This window comes from Sorghum bicolor, chromosome 4 (genome assembly GCF_000003195.3).
Source record: "Sorghum bicolor cultivar BTx623 chromosome 4, Sorghum_bicolor_NCBIv3, whole genome shotgun sequence".
NCBI classification, from domain to species: domain Eukaryota; kingdom Viridiplantae; phylum Streptophyta; class Magnoliopsida; order Poales; family Poaceae; genus Sorghum; species Sorghum bicolor.
Genome location: NC_012873.2, coordinates 54878510 through 54898128, shown reverse-complemented (window position 1 = coordinate 54898128; position 19619 = coordinate 54878510). Strand labels below are relative to the sequence as shown.

General features: G+C 45.5%; 2 protein-coding genes and 1 long non-coding RNA gene across 6 annotated transcripts; 2 read left to right on the top strand and 1 right to left on the bottom strand.

Moving 5' to 3' along the window:
- LOC110434823 (basic proline-rich protein-like) lies at window positions 1422-3049 on the top strand. Its single transcript, XM_021459560.1, has 3 exons — window positions 1422-1457; window positions 1666-1754; window positions 2167-3049. The coding sequence occupies exons 1-3, from the start codon at window positions 1422-1424 to the stop codon at window positions 3047-3049; spliced, it is 1008 nt and encodes a 335-aa protein (XP_021315235.1).
- Window positions 9280-13746, bottom strand: LOC110434325. 4 transcript variants are annotated; one of them, XR_002451746.1, is made up of 4 exons: window positions 13238-13745; window positions 12969-13061; window positions 9833-12211; window positions 9280-9627 (listed from the first exon to the last, which is right to left on the bottom strand). It is a non-coding gene; the product is annotated as an uncharacterized LOC110434325 (long non-coding RNA). The 4 variants fall into 4 exon arrangements; XR_002451747.1 differs by having other exon boundaries at window positions 12994-13746; XR_002451745.1 differs by having other exon boundaries at window positions 12969-13745.
- LOC8070582 lies at window positions 16567-17996 on the top strand. The gene has a single exon (XM_002454044.2). The coding sequence runs from the start codon at window positions 17318-17320 to the stop codon at window positions 17639-17641; it is 324 nt and encodes a 107-aa protein (XP_002454089.1). The 5' UTR covers window positions 16567-17317; the 3' UTR covers window positions 17642-17996.

The following is a 19619-nucleotide window of genomic DNA, read 5'->3' as shown; positions in this document are numbered from 1 at the left end:
GTGCTAGGCACGGCCCGATGTCATCAGGCCGGCACGACACGTCGTGCCCTACAGGCCATGCCTCTTAGGCACGTGGGCTTAGCCTTCGGCCCAGGCACGACACTATGGGCCATTTTTCGTGTCGGGCTGGCTCGAGGCCCATGTCGTCCTTGCTTCCATGGCCTCGGCCTCGCCGGCATTGAGGGAGGAGGCAGACAGGTCGTGACTGCAGCACTCTAAGGATGGTGGGGTAGGGGAGGAGGCGAGGGGCGTCGTTGACGGAGTCGAAGAAGCAGCGGCATCGGGGAGGTTGGAGGCGGTGGTCTGTGTGCTTCAACTTCGCTCGCGTGTGGGGAAGAGAGCAGAGGTTGCGGCGTCGCGCGCGTTGGGGGAGGAAGGGTGTAGGTGCGGCCGAATGATGCGCTACGCCCGAAGGAGAGGAGTGATGCGGGAGCCGGGAGGAAGGGCGCGGGCCCGACTCACACCTTGCAGAGTCGCAGGAGAAGAGTGGAGGCGGCCGTCATGCACACCATGTGGGAGAGAAAGTGAGAAACTAGGGTTAGAACTTGAAGGATGCATTATATATGTGACGTGGGCCGGGCTAAATTCCAAATTTAAGAGGTTATCAATTTGATGGGCCGTCACCGTGCTTTTCTCTTTTTACCAGGTCGTGTCGTGCCACCCGACATGCGTAGTGCGGCCCCAAGCACGGCCCTAAGCACTGGGTTGTGCCGGCCCGGGCCCAGCCATCACCGGGTCATGTTGTGCTCGTGCCGGGCCAAAAAAGCGGGCTTCATGCTGGGCTACCGGGGCCTCGAGCTGCATGCCCATATATAATGACTACCGATGTGGTGCTAAATTGCTAACGCTTTGCCTCTACTCCAATAAAAGCAGCGAGGCCCTGCGTGCGGGCGGGGTTGGGCAACCACAACAGCCTGTTCACTCGCTGATAAACCATATTTGAAAGTACTATTTGCTAATTTATTTTAAGATAAAAAGACTGTTGAATAATTGGTAGATTCGAATAGGCTTTAGAGTCCGAAGCGACGAAAGTGAAGCTGGACCGTGTTCTATGGTTGGGCTCCACGTTGCGTTCAGCCCATGACTTGGGCAAGGGTACGGTCCAAGAGTCACAGACGACCCGAAGAGCATCATCCGATTCGCCGACTATTCCGCTCCTCTAGCATTTGACATTTTTTTTAAAAAAATCTAACCATCAACCATGCATCGAATGATTGCCGGAGTCGACTAGTAGAGAAGAAAAGGTCCACCTGAATACTAGTAAGCACCTGATATCATGGTAACTTTCTCAAAGAAAGATTTATGGATTGACATTGTTTGTTTGTTGATTTATTTATTCTCTCAAGCAAGAAGTGATGATAGTGACCAAATCATCATCACCAGACATGGAGGCTTTAGCCTAGGAGGAAGCAAGGGAGGTCATGCTGCCTGGAGGGCACCTGCTGTGCTGCTGCCAGGTGAGCGAGCATGCATGCAGCCCTCGATCATTCGATTCGTCTACAAAGCAAAACATTGCTAGATATATCAATAATATCTCCGCATGCAGATATGCTCGCTCGCTCTGTCTTCTGATGAGTAGCGATATGCGTGCGTGCATAGACTATTTAGCAACAGTATCTGTGGGAGTGGGAAGGTACGGTACGCTTTGCTTGTCGGGAATGGCAGGTGCAGATCCAGGACAACAGCATCACGTCGCCGGCCGGCCGGGGGGCGGTAGCTAGGCGTCGCCTCACCCTCACGCCGGGTCTCGATACGTACGTGTCGTGGAGCAGCCTGCAGCACGCGCGGGCCCTCAACGACCTCTCGTCTCATTCAGTTGAGTTGAGTCATTGTCGAAGGGTCCATGCATCATCGATCCATTTCCATCAGGGGTGCTGTGGTGTGTAGCTTGATTAGCCACGAAGCAACAAATCCGGATTGGGATTGGGTTTGCATTATATATAATATATATATTCGCATGCGTTGCTCTCAATCTCAATCTCAATCTCAACAATCTCCTGCGGATAAGGGAATAATAATTTATAATAATCGTGTGGATGAGGATACTCTCTACTATAATTAAAATCTTATCCACATAAATTCTACCTGCAAGATCAACGACTCACAACACATCTCACAGATTTAATGGCCCAGATTAGAAGTATGATCACGACTTTACACCCTCAGCCTCGCGTCAATCACACATCACACACATTCACCACGCGTGCGTCTCCGTTGCCCGCCGCGAGCACGGCCGCTGCCCGCCCCGGTGCTGCGCCACCCGTCGCGCCCGACGGAGCTGCGCCAGTCCGCTCGCCCGCCCGTCTTCGCAGTGCGCTGCCCGACCATCGCCCACCACCCACCGCGAGCGCGACACACGCCACAAGCGCGGCCGCAGCTCACCCGGCCGCCGCTGCTCGGCCACCGCCCGCCGCCCGGCGCGTCGTCGGCCACGAGCGCGACGTCCGACGCGTGTGCGGCTCCGTCGCCCACCGCGAGCGTGGCAGCAGCTCACCCGGTCGCCGCTGCTCGGCCGCCGCTGCCCGCTCCGATGCTGTGCCGCCCGCCGCGTCCGCCGGAGCTGCGCCAGTCCGCTCGCCCGTTCGTCCTCGCAGCGCGCTGTCCGACCATCGGCCGCCACCTGCCGCCGGCGCGCCTCCCGCCGCGAGCGCGGCCACAGCTCACCCGGCCGCCGCTGCTCGGCCACCGCCCGCCGCCCGGCGCGCCGCCGGCCACGAGCGTGACGCCCGACGCGCGTGCGGCTCCGTCGCCCGACATGAGCGCAGCCATTAGCTCACCCGGGCGCCGCTGCTCGGCCGCCGCTGGCCACCCCGGTGCTGCGCCGCCCGCCGCACCCGCCGGAGCTACGCCAGTCCGCTCGTCCGCCCGTCCTCGCACCACACTGCTCGACCATCGCCCGCCACCCGCCGCGAGCGCGGCCGCAGCTCACCCCGCCGCGCTGCTCGGCCACCGCCCGCCGCCCGGCGCGTCGTCGGCCACGAGCGCGATGCTCGACGCCGGTGCTAGAGTCGCGAGACCGTCGCCGTGCTCCGTCCGTCCGTCGTCGTAGACGGAGAGAAGGGCATCCGTGTTCACTTTGTAAAACTGCTAGAGAGAAGAATTTTCTGATTTGGGTTTGATTAATTACAAGAAAGTTTTGTGTTCAATTTGCAAATAGTTCTAGGAAAAAAACCACGCTTATAGTGATTTTACCAAATTAGAATACTAAATTGTTGGAGAGAGATCTTTTTTGACTTGTCAAATAAAATAGCGACTTGCTAAAACTAATGATTACCAAATAAATCTTCATATCATAGTAGTAAAGGGGGTGGCTGCTGCTTTCTTGACCATGGTGGCATAGCAAGCGGATTCCATACCAACTTTAGAAGATTCATGATTTTTTCCATGTTGTATCCTATCCTGTTAATGGCTTTAGTATTTTCATGCAGCATGTTATTTCACTTGAATAACAGAACCAGTTTGATATGAGAATAGATGTGGCTCATTAGCCTTTTTCAGTCTAACTCACCAGATTGTTAGATCAAATTATCAAGACTTGGAATGGTCTCAGTTTGAGTATTTATGCAATACAATTATACAAATTGCTTATAGTAAAATATTTTATCTGGCGATTGCTAAGTTTTGACATAGTAAATGTATTCATGAATTACAAAAGTTAGTGCTAATTTAGTCTTTAATATTTAGGGCTTAATTTATGGTTTTGCTCCTGTTTCGGTATTCAAGACTAAAATTTTTTTGGAACTTTGATGAACTTGGCAGATAGTCCTACCAGCATGAGCATCGCCAAAAATGGAGAGAATATAATGTTACACACTAGAATGCCAACTTTATATGCACCCTTAATTCGTGATGGGGAATAAATAAATTCTATCTGTATATTCTCCTATCTGGAGCAGTTTTGTACAATGATCTAGACCGTTTGAAACTTCTGAACAGAAGTATTTTAATTTCTCTTTAGCTTTTGTCTTCTTGGCATTGCGTGATAGACTGAAGATAGGTGCCTAATTTTGTCAGGCATTTTTTATTTTATTATTCCTTTAATTGACCTCTACATTTTTGTTTTTCTTGCTTGTTTGTCCAGTAAGGCAGGTATACGTCTACGGTTTAGTATATTGCCCGTAGCGTTAGCACGGGCACTAAATATATGTTCCCAAATGAAGTACCGTAATTTTTATATAGACCTGTTTTGTTAGTGGGGTAGGTTTGTTTTTTAGTTTTTTGATTTATTTTAGTTTTATAATTTTTTTCTAAATATCACCGTAACGTTAGCACGGGCAATATACTAGTTAATAATTAAGGCCGTGATCATGCATCTTGGAACAACCACAGACGAGCGCCGTATATGGTCAAAGGAATGTTTAATTTGGCTATATAATCTAGTTTATGTAAGCGGGTAGACCACCAGTTTTGTGGAACCATGCATGATGATGGTAAAATTTAAAGGCAATATAATTATGGATTAATTTCTGAGAATAACTGGACTTATTTAATTAATTACAAACGGTGTGTTGCAGTTCATTTTGTAGGGATGGACTAGATAGTATAGACAGGGATTGTGGTGCACTGTATATATGCTTTCGCCTGCCTGTAGGTACGTAGGAGAAGAGAACAACACAACGCTACACATCTCCTCCCGGCCGGCCAGTCTACATCATATATCAAACAGTCTTTCGATATGCATGGGGAAGAAATTGTTCCATGGGTCCCACACTCCATAAGCGAATAAGCGTCACATGGGCACGAGAGGGAAGCGGGGAAAAAAAACAAAACTAAAGCAAAAACATGTATGACCGCAACTCCTCTCCGAACTAATGCGATCAGATCAGCAAATCAACGACGACTGAGGCCAAACTGCATGATGTAGCTGTGCTGCATCCACAGCCACAAACGATTAAAAAGGATCTAAAGAGTTCCCTCGATTTGTTTGGAATCAAGGATAGATATCGCGAACCTCGGTTGATAGTAACTTGCACAATGGTCATTGATAGTTATTCAATTACCATGCATCTACTATCAGAGGAACTATATATCCAGTTCCACTTTTATTAATTACGAGCAGGAATGTGATGATCCACTTTTATTATTAGCTAGCTGGAATGTGGTGATCATGAGAGTTTGTTATTTGTTGTATGTGTTGGCTTTAGGTAATGGGTCGCATAATTAGGCATCCATGGACCATTAACCTCAGTTAGTGCCACAGTTAGTGCCAGGAAAGTAGTATATCTTCTAGGAGTAGGTTTCTATTTTTGACCAGAGATTTCTAGGTTGGTTTAATCTATTGCTAAATGCTCCACCATTAATTCCATCTAAGGTAACTCTATACCCAGCTTAAGGGAATAATAGAGGGGGACGAAAAGAAGACCTTGCATCATATCCCTCCATATCTCCCTCTTGAGTTCTTCACGAAACCTGATATCCACGTCGTCCTAATAACAAGTCCCAGTGTAACATAAAGCACCGGTTGATGGTATCGAAAGGTACTGAATGTTTGTCTTGTTTGGATGGATCGGTGGTTCAGACTTAATGTTCTCCCGACACTGAAAAGTCACTTCCTTTTTTCCTTCATGCTGTGGTGCTGCCAAAGGGTTTTCACCTTTCCATGCATCTTTTTTGATGATAATGCAATTGATCAACAATGCTAACTATCCAACTATTTCTGGTAAATAGTATTCTCCTTGAGTTATTTGGTAATCCCATGTCTGGCCTTGTTCAGGACCCTTTTTGGGGAAAAAACTTGGGTGGACTCTGGGCTCATTGCCTCCCGGATGCGCCTCCTGACCAGATGCACGACGCGTGCTGTGCCTTCCATCAGACGGCCGTGGGAATAGGGAAGTTCTGGGAATAGATGCCATCGGCTTAGTTTCACGATTCCTTCGTCTTGAAGTCAGCCGGCACCAAACAAACGACGGCTCGGCTTCACTTCCATCGGCTCATAATTTAGACACTTGAAGTCTTCGTTTCGTCTCGTACGAGTACGCCGCCGTCGCCGCCTGTAGCCCTAGGCCCGGTTGCACACCCCACTGCCGCATCCATGGATGAAGCAACGACCTCCATGGAAGATGTTGGAGGCCAAGAAGACGGAATGACAACGGATGATCGGATGGCATCTTCTTCTCTCATGGATTATTCACGTGCACTACAATTTGATGCTGTTGGTGATGGTTGTGGAGAAGAGGAACAATAGGTAGATCAGTTATCTCCTTAAATCGTTCTGCATTTTTTTTACAAATGCCTTTTCTTCTATGTTGTTTGGTTTCTCAGATATAGTGCACATATTTGACAGAACACCATTGTTACCAAAGGAGTAGAGACCAACGGCGCCATTACACTGACATCTGGATCAGTGGAGAATGAATTACTTAATGAAGTCAGTTTTTTTACAATCTTACAGAATGTATGATACTTTTGTTTTACTTTCAGTATATCTTTAATTGAAAATTTATATGTACAGGAGGTGGTTCGTAAAGATGAGCAAAATTTGATCACTCCAACAGTTGGACAGACATTTGAATCTGAGGAACAAGCTTATGAGATGTACAACACCTATGCCGGCAAGGTTGGGTTCAGTATTCGAAAGAGCAAGACAAAGCACCCGAGATGGTAGTCTATGTCAGAAATTTATCGTTTGCAGTAATCAAGGATTTCGAGAAAATGAGAAATCGCAAAAGGATGTTACAAGGACGGGTTGTGATGCTCGTGTCCAGTTTAGTATTAGTAAAGAGGGGATTTGGAGGGTGCAAAAGGTCGTGGAACAACACAATCATTATCTTGCAAGTCCAAATAAGGCACACAAGTTGAGGTCTCAACGACAGGTAATAGAGGCAGACAAGAAATTAATTGGGCAGATACGGGAAGCTGGAATGAAGCCAGCCCAAGTTTATGAGTTCATGAAGGAGTTTTATGGAGGGGAAGAGAACATACCATTTTCTAAGAAGGATTGTGATAATGAGATTTCTCGCGAGCGTAGGCAGTATTTAGAAGCCAATGATGCACAAACACTATCTGAATATCTAAGAAATAAACAGTTACAGGATCCTGCATTTTTTATGCATTTCAGGTCGACAAGGTAGATGGACGTATAGCAAATTTCTTTTGGGTAGATGGTCAGTCGATCATGGATTACAAATGCTTCGGTGATGCTGTGCCATTTGACACCACATTTAAAACGAATAAGTTCGAAATGCCTTTTGCTCCGATTCTTGGTTGCAACCATCACAAGCAAACAATAATTTTTGGGTGTGCACTTCTATTCAATGAAACTATTGAATCATTTGTTTGGCTTTTTGAAACCTTTCTAACGGCAATGTCAGGAAAGCACCCCAACACAATTTTTACGGACCAAGACGCAGCTATGGCAGGAGCAATTGCTTATGTATTCCCAAATACAACCCACCGTCTTTGTTTGTGGCACATTTGCTTAAATGCTGCTAAACATCTTAGTCATGTAATTCATGAGTCAGATAAGAAAGGTGACAAGTTCCTAACAGATTTCAAAAATTGTGTATATGAAGACAGATCAGAGACTTACTTCATTGAGAAATGGCATGGATTGTTGACTAAATACAACATTGAGAATAGCTCATGGATGGCAAACCTATATGCTTTGAGGACAAAGTGAGCTGCGACATACCGTGACTCTTTTACAACAGACATGAACTCAACCCAAAGGAGTGAAGGTATGAATAATGTCTTCAAGAAAAGATTTCGTAGAAAACTTGGTCTTTCGGAACTCCTTATAGAATGTGAGAAGGTTGCAGTTAGTCTTCGTGCAAATGAATTGGATGCTGATTTTCAGTCACGTCGAAAGAACCCAGTTCCATACATTCGAAATCTACCAATGTTGAATACTGCAGTTGAATCATATACAAGGCGAATGTATTCGGAGTATGAGGAAGAATTTAAGAGACAATTTACATTGACTTGTGATTTGTTGGAAGCTGCCGGGACACACTTGACATTCTTTGTTAAGTATATGGAGTCTGATCGTGGAGAGGATTCCACCATTACATGCTCTTGTCGGATGTTTGAATCCATAGGTACGTGTACTGTTACATTTCAATTTGTACATTGTAACATGCACTGTAATATAGGTAGTAATTGGCAGCTATATCTTACAGGTCTATTGTGCAAGCATGCTCTAAGAGTCTTCAATACAAATAGAGTATACAATTTACCATCACAATATATACTGCCTAGATGGACAAAATACGCGAAAACTGGATTCTATATTGAGAAACAAGGAACTGAGAAGGGAGATTTGAAGACACAGGCAGCACTTATATCTCGACAGGCCACATCTCTTGCACTGAAGTGTTCGCCATCACAAGAACTTCTTGATAAATTTTTACAAGCCATACATAACTTGAACTTGGAAGCTGATGCTTATCTATGTGAGATGCATGAAAAATCCAATGAGGTTCCTGCGGTTCCAATTGAAAGTGTTCGAGATGCATTAAATGGTGTAATATCATTTAAAATTCCTCAGATAATAAAAGGTCCAAAAAATACACGTTTTAAAAGTGCTGTTGAAAAGAAGTCATCAGGGAAGAAGAAAAAGGGTGCTCATAAGAAAGGTACTGACCTGCCAAATACCTTTTGCTTATGTCTAAATTTTTACAAAAAAAATCATGAATTATCATATATATTTAATTGCAGGTGAAGATCTGGAAAACAATGTTGTCGAAACAACAGATGGATGTGCTGATCCAGCCCAAAAAACTGTACGACATTAGCTGAACACTTAAATATTGAATTATCATATACATTTTATTCCCTTACAATCATGGTTTTTGAACACTTATACTATATTTGACAGAATTTTAATGGTGGCTCATCTTCATCCATGGATGCTCCTTTCCTGCAAGATGGACATGATAATTCCACAATGACACACTTCAATTTAATTCCAGAACCTTCAACCATGGCTGCTCCATCTATTCCAGGAGGATACACAAGTCTCTTAATGGGAGTTGATCAGGATGCTACAATGCAAACTGTTGTTCGGAAGTTACATTTTGATGGAGTGCAAGAAAAATGAATCCATGTAACTTTGGACTTTTGATGTTACAAAGTCTCTTTTGCAGTTAGAAAGTCTCTTTTGCTCAGAACATGTAACTTTACTCTTTTCCTGTCATGGAGTGCAAACATGTTCAGACTATGTCCTTTGCTTTGAAGAAGAACCTGTTTAGCAGAATCATGAATCTATATAACTGTACATTTCAGAGAAACAATGCATTCCAGACAAATAATGCATTCCAGAGAAATAATGCATTCCAGTGCTGATCTCAAAACATTCAAATATATTTCATAGAGAAGTCACATTTTACATTACTCTTGTGAATCACCATACCCTAAACCTTTCTGTATTTCTTGTGAATCAACTACTCATAAGCAACCAAGCTCGCGCGCAGACGAGTTAATACATCGTGGTACAAGAGAAACATTTAGGCATACACTTGAGACCACCTCTAGTTGCACATGGGAGGTGCTGTGCATTTCAGCTGCTTCCAACGCTTTGAGTGCATCTTGGAGATGGCCAGTGTTGCTTCGGCCTCAGTGCATCTTGGAGAAAATGAATCTCCAGTCGCCCACTTTTGTTTCTGGCACAAATGCCTTAGATATACAACTCTGTGAAAAAAAGACAGTCAATAAATTTGATCTGGACAGTATGCTGAATTTGGTCTCTAGTTAACAAGACTTGTGCTAGTAAGGAAACAATGCTGTTATAGTGTCATGCAAATGCAACTAGACCTGACTGCATCTCATGGGCAATATGGAGAAAAATTTAGATTGGGGAATGTGGAGAAAAAAATTATATGGATACGGCACAAACCTGTAGAGCTCCTCCATGAACGGCAACCTATGGAGCTCCTCCCCGGAATACCCCACGGACCGCGCCGCGCAGCCGGCGAAGGGCGCAGGCGCGGGTGCTCCGGCGGCGGGGAGGCGGAGCAGTTCCCGACGGTGAGGGCTCTCTGCCGAGACGACATCGGCGATTGGGGAGGCATCGGTAGCCAGGACTAGGCCGGGACGGGGGACAGGACTGCGGCGGCGCCGGAGGAGCGTCTCTGACGAGCGCGGCGGCAGCTGGAGGGGCGCTCGTTGCGAGCAGGAAGTGCGGCGGCTGGGGCGTGGTTTGGGAGGACGACTGATTCCATTTGGAGCCGAGCCGCCTGCTGATGGAGCCGATGGGAATTAGGCCGCGTCGTTTGCTGCTGTCGTTGGATGAAGAACGTGTCCACGCGGCAAGCATCGAGGTGGGGGGCGCACGCAAGACACGGAGAGCCCATCGCCCACCCAAGTTTTTTCCCTTTTTGGAACCCATGAACTCGATAGGAATTTTGTAGAAATTAGTTTATTTTTAAAGAAAAAAAAATCTTGTGTGCCAAAAGGAACCTTTTTAGGGCTTAAAATTAGCAAGATTGTAAACTGATCTTGGTATCTATATCAATGTGTGGGGCTCTTGCAAAGTTGTTAATTTATTAAGATATTAATCCTAGAAAAATTTCCATATGTATATATTCTGTCAGCATCATGAGGACCAAGGCTCTCTACGTATCACCTACATCCTCTGAAGCATATAGGTGTAGGCCTAGCCTATATCCACAACACCATTAAAAAACTATTGACCAAGTTTTTAGTATCACCAATGGTAAAAAAATACCGCAAGGGAAACCATTTTTGCGGCAGCAATGAGTTCATTTTAGAAGAAAAGCAAAATGTTTGCTTAACCCTCAAACTATCAGCCTCTTGCCTATAAAGTACTCCCTCCATCCCCGAAAGCTGCAATTTCTAGAGTTGTCCTAAGTCAAACTTTTACAACTTTAACCAAATTTATAGAAAAAAATGCTAAGATTTATAGTACCAAATTAATACCATTAAATTTATTATAGAATATATTTTTGAAATATACTTATTTATGTCATAGATATTGATACTCTTTTCTATAAAGTTGGTCAAAGTTAAAAAAAAGTTTGACTGGCACGGATTCTAGGAGTTGAAGCTTTCGGGGACATAGGGAGTAGTTATTCTACCCTTTAAATTAATAAAAACCATATAAATAACCCTCCATGGCAGTTTTGAAGGTAGTTTTGTAGACGTGTGTGGGATATGTACCTATGCTTGCAAGCACACCCATATGTTCCCTCCCTCTCTATGGAGTTGTTCCAAATTCACTTCAGGATATTGGTCGGGCTTCTGACGGAGCGAAGCAGAGGCCCGTTGCTAGGGTTTTATGGAGACTTGATTCTCTTGTAAGCCGCCATAGGCCGTGGTTTTTCCCCTTCACATTGAAGGGGTTTTCCACGTAAATCATGTGTCTTCGCTGTGATTGATTTTCGTTTACTTCATATTACTATACATCGTTCATAACAACCCACGGCCCGACAAGTAGCATGCGACAGCCTATCTCTCACTCCACCTCCCGGCACTCCTTGATGGCATTGAGCTCACGCACCATATCTACGCCCTTGTCATTCAAACCCCTCCCACATCTTCCATCCGGTCACTTATTTGGCCCTTTAGTTTTTTAGGAGGAGAAAGCAAGAGGAAAAAGTTAAGAGGAGTCGATGGCAAGGATGCAAGTGTAGTGCATAGTTCAATGTCACCAAGGAGCGCCATGAGGTGGAATAAGAGACAATACACTACCAGAGCAGCGGAAATTCCTGTCGGCTAGAAACCGTCAGGAAAAGCATTAAAACTGTCAGAAAACATATTCCTGTCGGCCTGCCGTCAGGAATAAACCGACAGGAACGACTCAACAGGAAATATCACTTTTTCTTGGCGGTTGACCGTTAGGAATCTTTTCCTGACGGCAGTTCCTGACGGCCAACCTAAGAATAGCCCTGGACTAAAATATTGGCCAAATCCTGACGGTTATGCCGTCAGGAAACCAACTACAGAAAGTTAAAAAAAAAATACAGCAGCAGACCTCATTCTGAATTACAACCTCAGCTGTATGATTTGTACATACAGTTCAGATCCATCCATCAAGTTATTGGCATTAGAATGAAAAAAAGAATACTGCACAAAAGATTGGCATTAGAATGAAAAAATGAATACTACACAAAAGTCTAAATGAGAACTCCAAATGAATGACACCTCAATATGACTTCTAGTTAACTGTGCTAAAAGTTCTCTACAGAAGTTGGTCTAAACTTGAAATGAAGCAGCAAAAGGATGAGTTTGCAAGGTGCCCACAGCTTTGAATTTGCTGCAATAAAATAAAATAAATTTTATTAGATCAACTATTTGGTTCGACATGTCATATACATATATTGGTTATGAATCTGCAAGGTGATATTTTTAGAATGTGTCATACTACCTATATTAGTTCTGAATTGAAAAAAAATGAAGGCATCAGCATGTACCAACACAATGTAGACAATTTCAGTCACTTCTCAGATGTGAAGAAATAGAGTATGTGCATTTTTCACAGAAAATGTTTTGATAATAAATTTGCAATGAGCTTTAGTACTAAATCACCAAGTATATATGTGCAGGCTCCTATCTCGTGATCAAAATATACCAGATAACAATGACTGACTGTAGAAAAATTGATGCAGTACTTAATAATAGAAAAGAGATGACAGCTATGAGAAAATTTGATACAACAAATCTTGAACTAGTACACCATTTTCCTTATGTTACCAATGAGAAAATTTAGCAACCTGGAAGTTTAAATTTAAAACCTAATAAAACACCAAAATGAACCTACGAAGGACACTGCATTGTTTATTTCTCTGAATATTGTGCATTCACATTTTACTCTAAAGTCATTGTGCATTCACAATTTACTCTAAACATTGAGCAAGATCTCAACCAAGATGAATCCTGATTTTTTATTTGATTAACCAAATCTATCCTCTATATCTCAATCTGAACAAACCAAACTTAATCTAAAGGTTGCAGAATCAAGATTATGGAAACTAAAATAGAAGAAAATAATCGCAGTCCCTTCAGATAATTACCTTGTGGAGATAATACAAGCATTACCTTGTGAAATCCATCCTGTGCCACTTTGGCCTACCGTCCCAGTCACAAGCTAAGCACTAGATCTGCTTCTGAAAAATTCCAATTTCGTTGAAATCGATGTGTATAGAGTTTCAACTTGCATATGGCAGTGCTCCAACTATTCAACAATAAAGTTCAATGCATGTATCGATTCATCCCTAGCAGATCTATGTATTTGAGAAAAAAAAATGCCTAGCAGATCTGAGAAATAGCAGTAGGGGCTCACCTTCAGATGGGAGCACTGGCGTTCTGGAGGAGCTCAAGATATGCAGACTTGGAGGCGAAAGCATGGCTTGGACGGACAAGCTCAGCCCCGGCCTGGGTTGCAGCACGATCGTAGGCCTGCAGAACTCGCCTCTGGGGTGGGGGCGATGGTGGGATGAGACGTACCCGAGCTGTGGCAGTGCAGGGTCGGGACGGGAAGCGAACCACTACCTCTCCCTCCGCCTGTGCCTCGCCTACGAATACGCGGCGTCGACGTCCTCCCATCTGGATCTGGGCGCCGGGCCGCCGGTTGGTGGAGCTGCTGCAGGTGGAGGTGCGCCCCATAGGGCTAGGGCACCGACACAATTGGAGCGCATGCCGTGGATGGGGAGGAAGCGAGGGTGGCGGCGTGGATGGGGCGTTGTCCATGGCTGCTGAAAGCGCTAGTTTGGTTTTGGATAATTGATGAAACCCTAGTACTAACTTCTATACTAAGTGTGTAGACTTAATGAGGTTAGTACATGCCAAGTGATGGAGCAAGTGATGATCATGGTGATGACCACAACATGATCAAGTGCTCAACTTGAAAAAGAAGGAAGAGAAAAACAAAACCCTATGGAGATCAAGGCAAAGGTATTGCTTAGGATTTTGGTTTTGGTGATCAAGACAGCATAGAGGGTGTGATCACATTTAGGATAGATAGCCGTACTATAAAGAGGGAAATTCTTTGGCTAAGCGGTTATCAAGTGCCACTAGGTGTCATTGTTTATGTGCATGTATTTAGAACCTAGTGAGCTAACTTAACTCCTTCAAAGAAAATGATTGTGAAAATGCTAACACTGTGCACTTGTTGGTTTTCACATTGTGGTGTTGGCACACTTTGAGAAGGAGGTGGAGTTTGAAGGTTAGAGAGAGGATGGGTTCCTCTCTCCCTCCCGCCGAGCTTGCGAGGCGGGATTCGGCGCTTTTGAGAAAATGAAGTGCATATTTTCTATTGCGCCGGTGTGAGTTTTGGAGAAGTCGCGGGAGTGTTCCTCACCGGACGCTGGCTCAGAGGCACCGGACGCTGTGTCTGAGCGTCCGGTGTGCAGACTGCCTGGCTCAGGTAGGGTTAGGCACCGGACGCCAGGCATCGGACGCAAGCTGGAGCGTCCGGTGGTCTGAGTCCAGTGTCCGCGCATTTTGCAAACCTCTCTGGGTGTGAGTCCGTGAGCACCGGACGCTCAGGGTGCGTCCGGTGGCTTGCGTCCGGTGACCCTGCGAGTTTGCGGAGCTCTCTGCGCATGAGTCCGGTGTGCACCGGACGCGTCCGGTGCACTGCAGGTGACCGTTAGACTCTGACACGAGTTTTTCAAAAGGGGACACGTGGCTGACGTTGGAGCACCGGACGCAGGTGTTGAGCGTCCGGTGCCCCTTTAAGCGCGTCCGGTGACCCCGAGTTTTGTCCAGTGAAAGAGCCAAAGGCTCTTTTTGTTTGAGGGGCTATATATACGTGTTTGGCCGGCTTGGGGCTTACTCTCTTGGCATTCTTGACTACTAGACATCCTTGTGAGCCTAAGCAAACACCTTCCACTCATCTCCTTCATAGATTAAACATCTTTGTGAGATTGGGAGTGATTCCAAGTGCATTTGCTTGAGTGATTGCATCTAGTGGCACTTGGGGATCGTTCTAGCTGCGGTTTTCTTGTTCCTCTTGGTGGTTGCCGCCACCTAGACGGCTTGGAGCAGCAGAGGAGGATTGGCACGAGTTGGTGATTGTTCGTGGCCATCTCCCGGTGATTGTGAGGGGTTTGTGCCTACCTCGGCGGAGAGCCAAAGGCAACATTAGTGGATTGCTCGTGTCATTGAGCTACCTCACTTGTGGGTAGGTTCTTGTGGTGTCCTAGTGAGGACGAGGTTCGTGCTACACCTCTTAGCCACCGAACCACCAAGTGTTGGTCGACACAACGGGGACGTAGCGTGCCGGCAAGCACGTGAACCTCGGGAGAAAAATTGTGTGTCTCCATTGTGATTGTTTATTGGATTTCTCTCGGTGATTGGACTTCATTTTATTGATTGGTTCATCCCCTCTACGCGGCGGTATAAAGTTAAAACCATCTCTTTTACATTCCCGCAAACTAGAGTAGCTTACTTGTATAAAAACTTTAGGTAGCTTTCTAGTGTAAGTAGTGACATAGCTCTTGTGTGCCTAGTGATTATATCAACTAGAATTGTTGGATAGGTGGCTTGCAAACACCCCATTAGAGCTAGAGCAAAAAGCTTCGCTTTGTTATTTACTAACCTCTTGCTCTAGTGAGTTTGTAGAATTTTTAAATAGACTATTCACCCCCCCCTCTAGCCATATTAGGACCTTTCAGCTGCGCGAAGGGGCGGCCGGTGGTGGCGCGTAGCAAGTGGAAGAGAAAAGATAAGATAGGGTTAGGACTTCTGTGGATGAGGATATTTGTGTGCTGGGCGGGCCCCAGTTCCTGACGGTTTATAGTTTTCTGACGGCAACTGCACAACCGACAGGAGAAATAAGTGTCTTTCCTGTCGGTTTTGTTCAGCCGACAGGAAATATTTCTAATCCTGTCGGTTTTCATAGTACCGTCAGGAATAAATAGAACCGTCAGGAATGATCCAGAGTTATACACCACTTGATGCTCATCGGGTGGTGGTGAAAGCCTAGAAAGAGTAGGGAAGGGAGGGAGCATATGGGCTTGTATTCAAGCATGAGTAAGTGTGGTGAGATACGGTGTCCAAACAACCCTAAAAAACCATCAAAGGTGCCATTTAAATAGTATTAAATGCTTTAAGGACTGCAATATCAGGTTTTATGGTTGAGGGGATTATATGTTGATTCTTGATATATTAGGGTGTTGTAGTAAAGACTTTTTACTATTGTTTATTGACTCATTGCCATGTGAGCACTCACGTAATATATGATGTTAGCTAAACCACCTTAGGCGTCCCCAACAACAGTTTTCTAGTACCTATTTGACGACAAGACAGAGAGAAGGTTAAAAAAACAGATCGCTAGGACTAAGTTAGTCGGTTACCCATAAATGAAGTGTCTTTGCCTAGATGGCCCACTCTAATATGTTGTGTGGCTAGCTAGGAACATTTTTTTATTTGTTTATGTCTTCTAGCCTCATGATTTCATTCTCCTCGTTGAGAATGATCTAATGATGGTTTTTCGTAGTTTAAGGGGGACAAAATATCTGGTTTTATAGGTAAGAGGGTAAGGTATTAAACTACCATCAATAGTTCAAGAGGTTAAGTAGTTTTTTTTTCCTTTTAGAAAAACACCTCATCAAATTAGCGCTGGTCCAATTTTCTGTAAACCATTGTTTATTAGCGATTCCGGATTCAGTCTACAACTCTACCAAACATGCTAAACAGGAGGTTAATTATTGTGGCATCTAAAGCCCCGTTGGCCCGTTCCGCGTTTGATGATGCACTGAGGGGGGTGAAAGAAACAGGCACCATCGCCACTACCCAGCAGAATCCTCCATCCCACTACCGAGTAGTTCGTGATAACCTTTTCTTTAGCCAGGGTAGTGCTCCCCTCACCCCACCACCACTATCCCTGCCTTGTCCTCCTCGACCTAGATCGACCCTCTCGCTCCTCCGTCCTCCTAGCTGATCATGCTGTTGAGTCCTCTGCCTCTCTCGTTCGTCAGTGTCCCGGCCTCCCCCTGCTCCAATTCTCCTCTAGCATGCTCCCCTCCATATATACATATCCCACGGATGTTGCTTGCTTCCATGAACTAGCTATATAATAACCTGTCAAGCAGTCTCCTGCATAGCTAGCAGCAGAATCTGTCGTCCTTGTATATATACTAGTGTACTAGGCTCTGGTCGACAATGGCGTGTCTGAGCCAAGGAGGAAGACAGCAGAAGCTAGCAAACAGCATGAGTGGTGCCATAGACATGGTGCGAGCCGCGTGACCCAACAAACTACACACACCTGCTAGGAGAGACCAAAGAGATTCAGAGCTCCGAAGCGTGCGTGCACGTAAGGATGATGTGCTGAGGAGGAAAAGAGAGAGGGAGGGAGAGAGGGGAGAATTAATAAGGTTCTCGATCGTACCGTCTTTTTGCTGCCTGTCGGTCATCGATCATGTGGGGCTTGGTGCGGCAGGGCCTGCGATGGGGCCGGCGGCGGCGGCGGACGGCGCGGGTGGTGGACGAGAGCGCGCTCGGCGCAGACGGCGACGTTGACGGTGGTGCCGCTCCGGCGGCCGCGGGAGGCGCGGTGGTGGCGCCGACGCTGGGCGGCGCCCTGGCCAGGGCGCTGCTGGCGCTGGCGTGCGCCATCCGCTTCGACGGCGAGGACGTCGGCGCGACCGAGGAGGCGTGGGCTGCCACCGGGTGGCGGCCGCGCGCCGACGAGGTCAGCCACCTCATGGTGCGCGAGAGCATGCGCTACGCCATTTACGCGTAGCTAGCCGTATATATACCACGTACTCTGCAGAGTAGAATTCTTCTACGTTCCTATATATATATATAAATACGTATCCATGCATGCATGTACCATTTGGGTATGTAGGTGTTAAACAACATATATGTACGTAGCAGGTTGAGATGGTGCATAGTGTATCGAGTACTGTATCTCGTATTCTTGTACGGGATGGTCCCTACTATCTAGTCTACTAGGGTCTAGGACGTACAATAAAGTTCTGTGATGTGGAATTCTTGGTCTTCTTTGGAGTTTTGTTAGTTTTGGCATTTAGAACTTGGATTTCAGCTTTTGTATATATGAAGTTTCATCTGGTGCAAAAATGCTCTTTCTTCGAGAATATGGTCCGAAAATGATGTGCACTATGACAGATCTTTGGGGTGAAGAAAGACAAGTTGGCCGGGCTTGCAATTTCAGAAGTTCCCCACTATTTTATTTCTACCAATTTGATCTAATTAACTGCTGCAAAAGTTTCTTAGGTACTCAGACCAAACTTCAAAGGTAGGCTGACCAAAATCTTTTGGTCTCTACCAAAAAGTAGAACCTTTGCTCTGTTACTTTCTGTCCTCAATAATTCCTCTGCCGTAGTACTGCAAAGAAGTTTTCAAAAGTGTGTTTGCTTAGGTTATCTTTAGAGCAAAGAAGTTGTATTTCCCATCAGACAGAGAACTTTGGCTACAAGGATTTGTGTAATCTTTGTTTTTCCCCCTTTCATGTAACTTTTTTATTTATAATAACCAGTAATTGGAAATCACTCCTGTTTCATCGAAAGATAATTCATGGACCGTTACATGTCGGCATGGTGAAGGTTACTCCAAACTCACCTCAGTGGGCAAAAATGGGTTGATGGTGTGCGCGTGGCAAAAAAAAAGTGTATTTCGTGATAAATCGTGCAAACTGTGTGTAATTTTGTGATAGTTTTACGGTAGGCGCATAAGTGTACTCTTTCCAAATTTACTTGGATTAGAAACAATTTCAACATGAGCCCGCAGGTGATAGAATAGAATGTTCATGAGCCTTGACTTGGGCAGCACCGCAGCAGATCAGATTTGACAGTGAAGGTACAGAGGTGTGAAAGAAGATCATCTGTTGCAGGTCACTTGAGGCTTGAGCTGAAAACCAACCACCCCTAGTCTGAAACTCTGAACTGAGAAGATCATCAGTCATCAGACCATGCATAGTCTGTGCAAGCAAGCAGGGCCCTCCAGAAAATCCATAGGAACCATCTTCCTGAACAGACTTAGTATGCGTCTGCACAAATACCAGATACGTGGCGCCATGATGATTAATTACTGCAGGCCTGATTGGTTAGCTACCAAAACTTGTCATGTCTTGGCAAGCCATGATTTTGGCTAGTATTTGGTTGGTTACCAAAACTTGTCAACTTCTCACATTTGGCTTGCCAAATCTTTGGCAATTTTTTTGCCCAACTTTTAACTTGCCAAATCCTTGATATGGTAAATTTTAGTAGCCAACCAATTAGGCCCCACATTTCCATCAACTTTCCAAAATTGTCAATCAGCATGTTGAGTCATGCCGCAGCATGATCTGAAGAAGAACAAACATCATGTCATTCAAGACTCCCCTTTACCAATGCAAGAATACTTCTGGATTCTGGTTGTCTCCGTGGATTGCATGCCTGATTCACCAACGTCCACAGATAGTGCTCGCTTAATTAGCTAGTGCTGCAGGTAGAAGTAGTAGAACCTAAGGTGCAGTGCAGGCAGAAAGCTCTTTGTGTGAATTGGTGATGGTGGCCAGCTAAACACGGACAGTATCTTCTTCCTCTGGTGCGTTCATGTCACAGGCTGCTGCCTGCCTGCCTGATTTGGCTGTGCAGGTAGGGCAGGGGCACGCAGCACGCACCATCTGCGGTGGATGCAGCGGGGTCATCGATGGAGTCGATAGATTCACACAGAGCTAGATGCACTTATGTGTGGTTGGTGGATCATATAGACTCTGA

What these genes read in the sequence shown, in the direction of transcription:
- LOC110434823 (XM_021459560.1), top strand. Translation starts at nt 1,422, where the DNA reads ATGCTGCCTGGAGGGCACCTGCTGTGCTGCTGCCAG. An exon ending in ACCTGCTGTGCTGCTGCCAG is followed by an intron (nt 1,458 to 1,665) that starts GTGAGCGAGCAT and finishes CGGGAATGGCAG; the next exon opens with GTGCAGATCCAGGACAACAG. An exon ending in CTCACGCCGGGTCTCGATAC is followed by an intron (nt 1,755 to 2,166) that starts GTACGTGTCGTG and finishes TTACACCCTCAG; the next exon opens with CCTCGCGTCAATCACACATC.
- LOC8070582 (XM_002454044.2), top strand. Translation starts at nt 17,318, where the DNA reads ATGTGGGGCTTGGTGCGGCAGGGCCTGCGATGGGGCCGGCGGCGGCGG.